Consider the following 14,529-nt stretch of genomic DNA (forward strand, 5'->3'; position numbering starts at 1 on the left):
TCTGCCTCCTGGTAAATATGGAGGAAAAGCAGATTTTAGAATTCAAAAACGGTTATCGAGTTATGATAGGAGGGGGGGTAAAAAACAAGACCCTTTTGCATATTTATGCCCTTCCTCCCTCTCAGTGCCGCAGCTTAATCTCTATTCTCTCTCTACCACTCACTTAAGTGTTTTCTTATTCTCCCGTGAATACGTCCGCCCCACACGCGCTCAATCTTCCCTGTAATTGCTGCAGATTTCTTTATCTCATCCGGAAACTTCCCCCTCTTGGATATTAATGGAGCTTCAACCTCACTGCCCTCCTGGATTAAAGGGGCTGAGCGAGGATTCAGGCGCTTTAAAACCAGGTTCAAATTATAAGTGGCTGCTTGAATGAGAGCTAATTAAAAAAGTTAATTATTTTCGGCCCGGTTCTTTTCTTTAAACCCCACAATCAAATTACGATAGAGCAACATTGATTCAATCGATTAAGGTGCTTGTTAGCCAAACTACATGTGTGTTTAGGTGCCGAGTGGGTTTCTGGAACGGTAAACAACATTTTATTTATTCAAAATGGTTATATATCGCATGAACATGATAAGCATATTTTTCAATTGGTTGTCAATCTGCTGCTTATGCTGTGTAGCTTGGATATGTAGCTGCTACTTTATAAAGATTGAGGCAGGATTAAGAGCAGCAATCTCACCATGTTAAAACAACATCACTAATTTGAATTTTTCCTTTAAGCTAATCAGACAAAAGGCCTGTAGAAGTCATGTGTTATTGATGCTTCATGAAACAGTATCCTTCTTTCCGGTATTTTTTTTCGTGATGTTATTAAGAGTATTTAAATGCAATGTATACCGATTTAAATACATTAGAGTCAAATAAAAAATGTAATCCTTAATATTTTTCTACTTTTGCTTTTCTTATTGAGGCTATTTTTTATTCCTCCTATCTTTAATTTGAATTGAAGGCCTGTAATAACAAAGTAATGTAACCTAATGCTTGTAACAGCTTTTATATTGAAACCTAAAATTCAAACGGAGGGCGCCACCTATAGGGCTGTTTAGATCAGACACTGCTTCATTAACCTATTACTTACTAGCTCCTAGAGGTTATACTGTAATCACATCCAACAAGCTTAAGGTTAAGTTCATCCTTCTAAATAAAGATACAAAATCCGAACATATTTTAATAAAACACAGGTAATGTTGATAATGGGACAAGAAACAACCACTTGATCTGGATTTACAATGACCATATATGACCATGGTGGCAAAAAGTCTTTATTATTCTGTTCTGAACATGTGAAATGAGGTCCGTGGTCCACTTTCTTAGGGCTTTGTTAGGCATGAGTATAAGTCATGGGAGGACATCTTGTTTATCCTGGTGACCCACAAGTAGAGTGGGTGTATTGAAAAAGTAAAGTGCGTCATCAGTGTAAAAGGTGTCGATAGTTGGCCAATAGGTGCCTGTTAGTGGCTGGATGTTCCTCTTCATGTGATGATGGAAGAATGTTGATTATTACAAAGATTGTATACGAAATGGCCATATTGGTATTTATGACGTCAACCGTCTTGTACCTAACCATGGTTTTGAATCCATCTTTGTTCGCTTCCTACTTGGAAATATTTCAGTTTAGCCAAACCAGGGTCAAGAGCTAGAGTTTAGGAGGGATTAATTATGATTATCCAATAAAATCGCAATCATTTTATTCAATCAAAAGGAAATGTATTACAAAAAACAAGTCACACTCTCATAGTGTGTGTTGATAGTGACGTTGGTGTTCAAGATTCAAGCTTGTAAAAATGTGTTGCCTTTTTTGTCCTGGTTAATTCAAGTCTTTGCACATTGTCTTCCCTTTAAGTCACAGAAGTTCAAGATAGACGAATTAGAACGGTTAAATTTGACTTTGTTATGCAAGAAAATGACATCAAAAGCAACATTAAGAGAAGTCAGATCAGCCTAAAGGTGAATATGGTGAAGATTAATTCATTATAACTCATCCTCCTTCCTCAAATGTCAATGAATATTCATATGATGACAATGCTTTAGTGTGGGTGTGAGGAAGAAAAGTGAACTGCTGAGCTACGCAATGACTGTCTTATTACTCTCCTGCTCAGAAACAATTTGAATAAACAGCAGTTTTTAATCCTTTTGAAGTGTGACCCACCTTGAACAATCCTGATGCAACTCATTGAAATCAATGAAAGAAGAAAAGCACGTCTTTGAACTGAAGCGTCACTCACCGTAAGGGCCTCAGCGTCCTCAGCAGCCGGAGAACTCGCAACATCCCCAAAATCTTTGTCCCAGAGTTGGAGATGAGCGAAACCAAGATGTCGATAACTGAGATCATCACCAACATTCCATCCAGGACGTTCCAGCTGCTCCTCAGGTACGCCTTGTTGCCAAAACACCAACCCTGGGCAACGATCTAGACGAACACACGAGCAGTGGATTAATGATCAAGTTTACATACGCTTAAATTAAACAAGAATAACAATGAGACCGCAATTATAGCTAAACATTTGCTTTGGTTTTCAGTGGCTTTGATTTTGTTTGCTATAAATCTCCCTTCGCGGTAGTTTAGCAGCGAATCCCATGAGCTCAGACTATTGACTTATTTTTTCGAGCTAGTGTTTACTTGAGGCGAGGATCACAAAGTGCCGCAGAGTTTTTCAGACCTCATTTATGATTCTATAGGCTCCCACTCATCACACATTCTGCACATGAAGCTATTTGCATGCTGGAAAAATAATGGCAATTCTTTTTTATCCTTTGCTAGAACTTGATTTAATCAGTCCATACGGTTGAAAACAACTTTTATTTGCTTTATGCAATAATAAAGACGTTGTTGCAGTAGAGGTGATCGTGGAGTGGATGAGCGATGAAAGTCTTAATCTAGTTAGCTCCTGCAAGTTTTCATACCATAAGCACCACATGCAGATACCCATGTCTGACACGTTTCATGCACTTCAAACACATCTCTCGGCATAAATAAATCTATTTTATTCCAAAGAATTATTATAAACTGTCCACCCTTAGAAAGCCTTCAATCTCAAAGAAGACCAGGAGATAAAAAGGGGGAAATAAATTATCTAGATTGTTGACAGATACACAGACAAACAGTTCCATGGTTTTAAAATTAGCGTTGTTAGTTTGTAGCTCAAATTTGGGAGTTCTCATTTGACTGGTTTTGTAAGAAAATTGATGTGATGTTTTTCCTTTCAAACATATTTTAATAATTGCTTTGTATTATTTTTACATCGACTGCTTGTGTAGAATTTGACCGAGTCAAATCCAGGAACGTGATTTCCCCAGGGGCCCCTCTATATGCTGTTGTGAAGGGCCCTGAGCTAAAGAAATGAAAAAAAGCATTAACTTAATAGAACAAAACATAAAACAATTTTTCAGAAAGTACATTATAAAAATAAGCTAAAGTTGTAATTTTATTGTATATTTTTTTCATTTTGAATTGCCATTTAATCAAATATCCTATATATTAATAAAAGAAGGACTATTTACGAAACTCCTTTAAATTTCTTCTGACGGCCAATCATTTACAAATAAAAAAATGTAAAAAAGTAAAGCAAAGAAAGGTAGAAAGAATATTTATAGTTAAATTAATTTTTTTGCTTTACTCTGACATCATTAGGGTAACACTATCTATGTAACTATAATCTAAAAGTTTGTTATGAAGAAACTGCCTGTGAGAGACAGTATACAGGTACATCTCAAAAAGATAGAATATCATGAAAAAGTTACACATAGAGTGAAACATTTCAAACATTTATTTCTTAACATTTTGATGATTGTGGCTTATAGATAATCAAATCCCAAACTGCCGACGCAGTGTGGGCAGGTTCCAAGTCCTGCTGGAAAATTAAATGGGCATCTCCATAAAGCTTGTCAGCAGAAGGAAGCATGAAGTTCTCTAATATATCCTGGTAGATGGTTGTGTTGACTGTGCACTTGAGGAAACACAGTGGACCAACACCAGCAGATGACATGGCTCCACAAATCATCACTGACTGTGGAAACTTCACACTGGACTCCAAGCGACATGGATTCTGTGCCTCTCCACCCTTCCTCCAGACCCTGGGACCTTGGTAAGGATTTGACGAACCATGTCATCTTCAATGACCAGGTGTTACTGTGCTGGATTGACCAGCAAACCTGATCTGAAGCCAATAGAGAATGTGTGGGGTATTGTCAAGAGGAAGATGAGAGACACCAGACCCAACAATGCAGATGACCTGAAGGCTGCTATCAAAGCAGCCTGAGCAGTGCCACACGCTGATGGCTTCCATGCCACGCCGCATTGATGCAGATTTATGCAAAAGGAGGCCCAACCAAGTATTGTGTGCATTGCAATGAACATACTTTTCAGAATCCTGACATTTTTGTTTAAAATATCCTTTTATTTTCGTTGGTCTTATGTAATATTCTGATTTTCTGAGACTGAAATTTTGGTATTCATTATCTATAAGCCACAATCATCAACATTTCAAGAGATAAATGTTTGAAATGTTTCACTCTATGGGTAATGAATCTTTATAATATATGGGTTTCACATTCTGAAATGAATAACAAAAAATATTGAACTTTTTCATGATATTCTCATCATCATTGAGATGTACCTGTATGTGCTCATAGTATAAAGTCCCATAATGCATCGCAACAACTCGGTCAGCTCTACTATACTTTATTTACAGTGTGCATTAAGATTTTGGCCAAATTTGGGAAAACAGTTATTACATTAAAGTTAATTGAATTACTTTTTCCTATTCTGTGCTTTACTGTTTTGGATCTAGAATGATTTATCTGAAAAAAATAAAATAATTGCAGATGTATTTCAGCTGTAAGTCCATGAACTTTAAAGTTCCTACCATTGTTGTTTCTCTAAATCAACAAAATTGCCAGCAGGATTAACCCAAACATAAAACACACATTGTTTTTTGTTGGAAAGACAAAAATCCATACCTTTACAGTCATTTCTGTCACGAAGATGACGGTGAAAATGTAGTTGGACAAAGTGAGGAAGATCCGTTCCTGTAAGACAAAATAGAGAAAAATATTTGAAATACTTTGAAGCACGACTTCCGTTAGGAAAACTTGTCAGGCAATTTAGGCTTAGGATGTTATTGAACCACACAACTCTGCTACGAAAATGATGACACACAAATCCAGTCACGCTGAAGCTGAAGGCTGCATTTAGTGTGAACTCAAGCCGGAAGAGTTTTGAGTCTATTTACGAAACTAAATAAGGACTGAAGTAGGGAAAACAAGCAGCCTTGCAAATCCTCAACTGTCTGCTTGTTTAACCTCCTATCCCTCCATTTGGGAAGACACGACCCCGTCTTCCTCCCTCTGTCTACATGTATGTGTGTGTGTGTGTGTGTGTGTGTGTGTGTGTGTGTGTGTGTGTGTGTGTGTGTGTGTGTAAGGATGTCGTCGCCAGTTTCCCACGGTCTCCTGCCACCGATGAAAAGACAGAAAGTCACATGATTATAAACACGGAGATGTCCGAGACATGATGTCACCGGGAATGATCGTGGTGGAAAAAAATGCTTTTATGATTTCATAACACAGATTTAATTGTTTTTTCAACTAATGTGTTGATTTAAATGTGTCTTAAATTAATCTTGGATCTCTATTGTATCATCAGTATGTGTCTGTTTGTACAAAACTCTCTTTTAGTTTAAATGTTTGCTTTATAAAATTTGATTTAGCCCCTCCCACCAAAAACAATTTGTTCTTGGAAGTCTTCACCTCCAAGGGACTCGTTGTATAAACAAAGCAGGTGTTATTACAGCTGGCTGGAGGAGCAGTGAAGCCAATATTACATCATGATGGATCGCTTTCGTAACCTCTCATTTGCTGAGATTTCAGACGGCGAACTTTATAAAGTAATGATTGCAAAACATGGTCATGATGAGAGACTTGCTGCATCTTCGAGTCAACCCAGAGTCACAGAGAATGTAAAGCAGCACAACAACAACCTCAACCCTAAAAGAGAAAGAGTATGACGCAGACATATCTTAAACCTCACGCTCATCTCTACCAAGATCTAGGACATAGACCTGAATAGAATTATTTCTTGGCCTAGAAACGACAATATGGCGGCTGTTAAAACACCCCAGGCAGTTAGGCATCATGACTCATTCTCCTATTAATCTGCATCACCTTCACGGTTGCGTCAGAGTGCAGCCCTGATGAGAACTGAGCATGCCTTCTATTAGGACCAAGATTGAGATTTTTCATCAGTGCATCAATGTGGGAAAATCAGTCTCTGCGCGTCTTCCTCGCAGACAGTGAACAGCCTGGTGGGCCGGCCTCCCATTTGTTAAAATCTTCTCTTTCCTGGACATTATCCACGTACAGGCAACCGGAGATAATTGAATCGGTTCCGACAAAACAACCTCCTCGGTCGCGGAACAAGCAGAACAGAGCATTCCAGCGAGACCAAACCGCAATTAGGCCCATCCACAGAACACCTCGTTTGGTGAGGAAGAAAAAAAAAAAAAATCAGCGATAATTATTGTGTTTATGCAACGAGTGGTCGGCCTGATTCCTGCTGCTTTGAAACTACATGGCGTCGACCGAGGGTCGGCTGCATCAGTGTTACGCTGAAGTTGTGTCTAAATCATGTTTGGGGGAAGAAGCCGTTCGTCTATCAAGTCATCAAATGAGTAACATCTCTGTCTTGCAGTTTATTTGAAAAAAACTAATGCTTTTGTCACATTCTTTTTGGCCATTTTATCTTTGTATTAGTTTGAACAAGGTATATAGGTTTGCTTTAGTAACATTTTAAAGAAAAGGAAAACATTAAGGGTTAAAGCCTTTGTAGAAGATTCAAATATGTCAAATTTTGTCAAAATGTAAACCATATTTAATACATATTAAAAAAGAATGACTTCCATAGTTTCAGCTCATTTCTGCAATTGTAAAGCCCTTTATACAATTTAACTTGCCATCTTCTCGCGGTCCTCACTCTTCAGCGTTTTAAGGGTAATTTGTATTACAAACTTATGCAACATTCTTGTCATGTTCATGTTAAATTTGTATTTAAGTCATTCCTATTTTTCACGTTCTCCAGAGTCTTACTAAAAAAAACCTACGTCCCTACAATCCAGGCAGCAACAGGTATTTCAGCTAGTTTTTTAAAAATAGAATATTCAAGAATTATGCGTGAAAGTAAGTTGTATATCCTTTATATAAAAGACTTCGACTCTGAAATGACCAAACACTTCTAGACCTTTTAACAATTTCGAAGAAGCATAGAAGTGTCTTTGAGTTAATTTCTTAGAGTTTTTGTGAGACTTACAGCACTTCCACCTTCAATGTGAGGCCTCTCCATCGCGATGGTGATGCAGTTGAGGAAGATGATGACCAACACCACGTGGTCAAACATCTTGTGGGTGATTATGTTGCTGCAAGTGATGCGAAATCTGGAGAGAAACGAGAGAATGAGGTCAAAATCAACCCTGTCATGAAATATCAAAGTGACAAATGCAGTTATGCTTTTCATTTACCGTTACCATTCATTTGCTATTTTTTTTATTTAACTCGGTTATATTTCAATATATTATCATTTATTCATAGCAATCAAGTCACATTTTAAACTTTGTTCAATTATTCGGATGTTAAAACCACAAGCATTGCAAACCACAGCTGACATGGTGAAAGAGAGAATCTTAAATGATGAACTTTATTATTCTACAGTACAAAGAGGGAATGAAATAGGAAAAAACTTTTACACTCAAGAAAAGGTCATGTTTTAAGCCCTTACTGTTGTGTTTTATATTAAAATCATATTTAAATGTAAAAAAAAGGAGGATTCAAATGTTCCGGAGAAAACAAAAGTGAATGCAAGTTTATGCATTTTTGGTATGTTAACAATGATGCAATCAAACATTCAAAGAAAGAAAAACATGTATGTGTTTATTTCTATTTGTGCAAGTCAAACTTCAAATTTATATAATCTTCAATTTATTCACTATGTTGTTATCTTTCTCCCCCAACTCTGTATATGCGCACTAATGTTTATTGCTGTGGATTTGATGAATATTTATTATTATTACTCCACAGAGCTAGATGTATGTCATTTTTTATCATCTAAATGTTGTTATTATTTTATTTATTATCACTATTGTATTACCTAATATTTGTTGATATTTTTTTTGTTATAATTTACAATATTTGAACTGTAAGTCTTTACTTATCTTTGGATGGTACACAGACTGCACAGTGTTTCCCAAGTATTCCTTTTGAAGCTGTAATACAATTGATATTTTCTGCCTGTCACAGAAAATTATATTGGTTCTAATAAATAATAATGAATGAACAGTGTTTTCTTATTTACCTCGATGTTCTGTATCATAATTCAATTTACTAAGACACATTTGTAAATCATCTTGTGAGTTCATAACAAGAAACAACTCTTGTTCCTCAACAACTTCCTCTACAACTTTTCCACCGCTCCATTCAAACCCCACCTAAATCCAACTCATCCACCCATCATAAATCCTATAGGAGAGTAACCTCGCACAACCGTCGTCCTCCTCTTAATAGACCCCCTCGGCTCCACACCGACAGCCCACCCGTCTTAATGGCAGCGACCACAGAACACAGTGTCAACATGCCGGTCCAGTCCTCATTAAAAAGTTCCCCCGCAGTATTCACTAACAGAGGCAACAACACAAGCAGGGAAAGTGGGCCGAGGTGAGTTCAGGATACATGGGAAACCTTCTGGACTTGGACCTCCCACTGACGCTCCTGTCAGGTTGACGTGACTGTGATCGCAGTCAGGAAGCCGCCGCGGTTTGAAGCCAGAAAGGATGTCAAGCAGGGTTTCTGAATGACTTTGGAGTCAAAGACTCAATAATTTAAAGTGATTTACTTATAAGTTATGTTAAAGATTTGGTTTCTTACGTTTGGCTTATGGTTTCTCCGACAAGCTCAAAACTTATTAACCAAACTATTGTGAATTTAAAGATGGACTCCCACAAGTCTCTTGGCTCTGTCTTATATGTTGTTTGATGCCATCAGTTTAATGTTCAATTTGACAAACTTCTTCGCTTGACACCATCAGTAACATCTGGGGTCACAAACGTGGTCCCCTCGCCACCAAAGTCGTAGCCCAACATAGGCCTGTTCATAAAAAAAGAATTCTAACAATAACTGTGGTTATTAGTTATTATTGAAGAATCAACAATGTCATTGTCGTACTGCATAAACCTCATTTATTGTCCTTAATAATGTATAATAACTGTGCAACAAACTGATGGTAGCATACAGTATAGTGGAGTGAAGAGAAAGCAAATCATGGTCGGGAGCGTTTGTTTGGTTTGTATCAGAGGAGCAGCCAAAGGGACAACGATCCACCCTTTTATGGTCTCATGTATCAAAGGAAGCATTACGTACGTGTGGCAGAACATAAACATTGTTTTTAATATTTTATTAACTAATACATTACTAGCTTCAGGGACGTCCAAACAGATTTGTGTCTGCAGGAGTAGAGCGTCAGATACTGGACTAATAAATCCACGACTGACAACCAATAATGGACAAAGTAGTTGATGGATAATCGGGTTGCAAAGACAATATCAACACATTTCATATTCTAATCTCTCCCTCTATATGAGCAGAGGGAAAAGTCCGTTTTTGACTCAACAAATCCATGATGTGCTCGTCATAATGCTTATATTTCCACCATAGTTGATGGGCTCAGAGGTTTTACATGGTCATGTGTCACTTTCCTAAACAGTCAGCAGAGTAACACATCAAAGCCCCGAGGAAAGATAGATTGCTGAATAAAGGGTGAGGAATTGGAGCGAGGGAGGCAACAGCCCCGGCACGTGGATGAGATAACAGAAGCCGTCTATAGGAAACTCCCTTCCTCCCTCGCTGGTACTTACTCACCCCTGACATGACAGAAGTGTCAAGATAAAAGAAAGCTCTGAAGTGGTAATGCAGACATTTAAAAAAAAGAGAAAGAAGGAAAAGAATGTGCTGCATAAACATTTGGGTCAAAGGGACTTTTAGATTTAAAGTCAGTTGCTGTCAAGTGTTTGAAATAATTGTTGTACCTGGACTCGGGAGGGAAGAGGTAGAGAGACCATGTGTCTCTGTCTCGGCACCACTCGGGCTGTTTCTTCTCCAACCAGTGAACCAATCGAGCGAAACGACCCTGCAGAGGGTGAAGAGATGAAGTATTTATTATTCAAACGTGAACATCAGCTTCTGGGACACAACCACGCACACCAAACATGCAGCAGGTGTGTGTTTGACTTTATACATTTGTGTTACTTAATGACAAAAAATGCATCATTGTTGTGGTCATGGATGCCATGTATCCAGGGTGGGACAGTGGAGGCAGCAGCTTCAGTTGGTCCAGCTTTCCTTGGGATTCCAATGCATTACCAGCTGAGACATTGTCACTCCGAGCGGTTTGGGGTCTACTCCATGGTTTACTCCCAGTGGGTCATGTCCTGAACACCCCACAAGGAGGCACACTGATAAGATGCCCAAGTCACCTGAACTCATAGAGGCTCTACTCTGAGCTGTGCTTCCCACAAAACTCAAATAAGTAGATTCCAGCTTCCTTTGGAGAAATCCCGCTTTGACCACTTGTACTGTTCCTGCCCATTGATGAGGCATAGGGACATAGATTGAGCGGTATACCAAGAGCTTTGCCTTATGGTTTTGTTTTAACCACCACATAATGGTGCTGCGTCCATTTAACTGATGCCCCAATATTTCTATTGATCTCCCACTCAATTCTTGCCTCATTCATTAACAAGACCCCTAGAACTCTTTAACTAAGTTAAGATAAGGTAAAACTTTATTGATCCCTCAGGAGGTCTCCTTCGGGAAATTGTTTAACTAGGGGCCGGGTCTCATCCCCAACCTTGAAAAGGAAACCCCACCTTATTCTGGCTGAGAACTATGGACTGGGAGTCCGATCTCCGCTCCTTCATACTAGGTCGCAAACCCGCTCTTATAGTCCATGGCCTGATGAAGCCAACAGGAGCACATCATCAGTGAAGGCCAGTGAATTGTTGACAAAGGGCAGCCCTCGCCGGAGTTCAAGCCTCACGGGAAACATATCTTAAAACATAACTTTCTAGTTAGGAACCTGACTTTACACTTTTACTTAAACATAGAATAGAAATCAGATCCGGTTTACTTGCACGTTAGTAAGAAAAGCACAGAGTTTACATGTCATGTCTAGCTTATATATATATATATATATATTCGTAACCGTTTCAAAGGCTGTTATTTATCTTACTCAAAAGTTTTCCATCAAACACAAACATGAATTAGTTATTATCTCTCAAGGTCGGGGTTAGCGTTCAGTTTTTCAAAGATCGTACCTGGCATGAAGTAATCAGTACTCCCATCAATAACTTAACATATTTGACGTTAGTGAGTTATATTTTGTAGGAATAAAACTCTGAAAAAAAAGGTCTTTATACTAACCATGGGAGATTCTTCCTCTGCAGCTTCGTCTCCTGTGTTTTCATCCAAAGACATGTGGACGGGGGCCAGGGAAGACGGAGAGCCCTTGCCATTACAGTCTGTGTGTTCGGTTGGACGTAGAAGACCCAGGGAAGGGGGTCGGGAGCTGTGCATGCTGGCTGAGCGGTACATGAAGGGGACCTTATCCAGAGAAACAAAAGTATATGAGGTAAAAATCAATCAGCGGATTTCAGACGTGTAATAACATGACACTTGGGTGTTATATCAGGGACTCCAAAATTGATTTAAAAAATCCCACTGAGAGTTTAGTAGATGGTTCTTTTCACTGACACATATTAAAGGTGAACATACTACATTATATTGGACGTCAGCCAGTGCTTATCCACCCCCTTCAAAAGCTTTTGATATGGAGAACCATTTATTTTGTGTATGGACCAAAAACAGTTTAGCCATCGGGCCAGTATTTACAGTTTTCTAGGGCTATTAAATAGATCTTTATTCAATTACGATTGCAGAGTAACTCACAAGCTTAAAGATGAAATTTGTTAAACAAAAAAACAATTCACACATGAATTTTCAACCAAAATGTCATTTTAACCAAAACAAGAACAATTTTTCTCGTCTCTATAAAGTCTCCCATAGAATAAGCAGGTAAAACATGTCATTACAAACCATGTTCCATTTAAAACAATATCCTTTTTCTTGCAGAAAAAAAAATACATTATCTTACATAAGAGTTAGAACTTGTATCCATCTAAATTGTAAATACCATCTGTAATTCCCATGATCCATTTTAGGTAGGATCTTTTAAGTGAAAGCCTCCCTTTTTTTACATGCACTGTAAAATGAAAGGTAAAGCTTCTTTTTCACATATTAGCTGTAGCACTGTGTATGTTTTAAAGATCAAAATAAAGAACTACACATTTTGTGAATCAAACAAAAATATGATTTTGAACATTGAATTGAGGACATGGTAATGACTGGAAAACATTACATCATTTACATTACAGAGAGGTAAAACAATGTTTTATGGGCGTACTCTTAAATGACTAATGTCTAATAAATGGCTGGTTCTAGATGATAAGTTAACGAATGCAAAGAGGAAAACAGTTGTAATGTGTTCAAACCCTACAACACTTGTGTCAAACTCATTAAAATTTAAAACATAAAATAAAATAGTTTAGAAGCAAAATCTAGATTCCATATCTCTGGGTCAAGATGAACCTAAGGTCTGAACAAAATGTGTTTGTGGTATCCCTTGTGTTGTCTCTGGGTCAAGGTGATTGACCTTCACCACCGCATGTGTTTTTCTGGAACCCAGGTCGTTCACCTTAACTAAGAGACAACACAAGGGATACCACAAACTTTTTTTTTTCGGGCCACCTTGACCCAGAAATAACAACCATCCAAAGAACCACATGTGCCCTCTGTGAATTAACAAGACGCCCCCTCTATACAATAGACCCCTAAAACTCAAGTCAAGTACCTGTAGTAGAGCATCCGGAGGCAAATCCATCGAGCTCCTCGTCTCCATAGACTCCATCCTGCGGTGACATGGCCTCCTCTGGGACATCGAGTCGGTCCTGGCCAATGACGTGTCATCGTCCTCCATTAACCCGCCACCTTCTTCACCACCACCTTCGCCCTCCTCAGAGCTGGATCCTCCTTCTCCGGACAGCAGAGAGCGTCGCTCTCCGGACTGTCGCTTCTGACGTTTAAGCGACGGGGCTCGGCCCAAGCTGTTCCAGCTGGAACGTCTGCTTGTTCTGCCGCTTCCCGAGTTCCAAGGTGTGTAAGGAGAAGTGCTGCGGACATTAGACTGGAGAACAAGCGCAAGATTTAGAGCTCAAAAAAGTTGTTCCCGCTTAAGGTGTTATTTTCTCTCTGAGCTGGTTGGATTTGGAGTGACAAGACATGAAATAGAAATAAATTCATATCTGACAAAACAGATGATTTTTCAGTCATAACTGTGGCATGAGCGTGACAGTCAGTGGACGAACCTGTGAGAGCAAAGACTCGTTAAATGTCAAACAGTCATTTAAATTAATAAACATCAATCATCTTAGCGTTATTCACACACAGTCACAGAAGAGGAACAATCTTTATAGAGACATTTTAAAGGTTTAATGTAGAGAAGTGAAGCTCAGAGCCCCCGGGATTGTGCAAATAATTACCTTATTATTATAGGAATGAAAAACGCAAGCATAAAGGCCTTTAGGTGACTTGATGTGGAGGCAACAAATCTAATGTCATATTAAGAATTAATATATTTAAGTGAAAACAAATATATATTTTTTAATCATTTCTTTAACCTTTATCCATTTTGTTTTTACATTATAAAAAGCAAGAAAAGGTAACACTATACAAAATAAAATAAAAGAAAATACCGTAGAAGTATTTAATCGTTATTTAAAAAAAAGGTTTATTCAGAAGTAGCCAATAAACATTAAGAACCTTAAAAATGATTATCATATAATATAATATATATAATATCTTTGAAAATATGACCATTTCAATTAGGATAAAACACAATTGTTGTAATAGAGGGGGTCGGATGATGATTATACCTTCATTCTTCCCACAATAGGACATGTAAGAAAGAAGTTTTTAGAATCATTTTAAACCCAAAGTATGTATCCACTCAAACATAATCCAAAGTATCAATGCATGCAACTGGAATACTCTGCAACAATCAATACTGATCGACAATCTTTTGTAATATTAGTGAAAGTTAAAAGACTAACCAGAGACTTCTCAAATGCTGCCGGGTCTATAGAGACGTTGCTGCCTCTTCGAGACTCGTAGCCGAGCATGGGATCTGCGCCCACGGGTAACTTGGGTATGGGCATAGGCGTAGCTGCCGTGTGGGTTATTAGAGGCGGAGTCAGGCTCGTCTTCAGGTCCACATGGCCATTTACAGGAACTACAAGTAAGAATATAACAAAAAAAAGGCATAAAATGTAAAAGTTATTGTACATGTTTGTTTCTGGCTTCCTCCACTAAAAGCTACTTATATCGTCCTGAAAAAAAGAAACAATAGCAACAGTCATGTGCATATGTTTA

The 14,529-nt window shown here is 38.3% G+C and overlaps 1 protein-coding gene across 13 annotated transcripts in view; it reads right to left on the minus strand.

The window, feature by feature from the left end:
* The window catches only part of cacna1g (calcium channel, voltage-dependent, T type, alpha 1G subunit), a 192,043-nt gene that overhangs the window by 40,946 nt on the left and 136,568 nt on the right, over positions 1–14,529 (minus strand). For all 13 annotated transcript variants that reach the window (XM_087784348.1, XM_087784342.1, XM_087784346.1 and 10 more), the window contains 7 exons: positions 14,211–14,389; positions 12,953–13,285; positions 11,467–11,646; positions 10,074–10,174; positions 7,310–7,433; positions 4,966–5,034; positions 2,232–2,416 (listed from right to left, as the gene is read on the minus strand). In XM_087784348.1, coding sequence (XP_087640474.1) covers positions 2,232–2,416; positions 4,966–5,034; positions 7,310–7,433; positions 10,074–10,174; positions 11,467–11,646; positions 12,953–13,285; positions 14,211–14,389 — 1,171 coding nt within the window. The remainder of the gene's footprint in view (positions 1–2,231; positions 2,417–4,965; positions 5,035–7,309; positions 7,434–10,073; positions 10,175–11,466; positions 11,647–12,952; positions 13,286–14,210; positions 14,390–14,529) is intronic.

This window comes from Callionymus lyra, chromosome 2 (genome assembly GCF_982586985.1).
Source record: "Callionymus lyra chromosome 2, fCalLyr1.hap1.1, whole genome shotgun sequence".
NCBI lineage: Eukaryota > Metazoa > Chordata > Actinopteri > Syngnathiformes > Callionymidae > Callionymus > Callionymus lyra.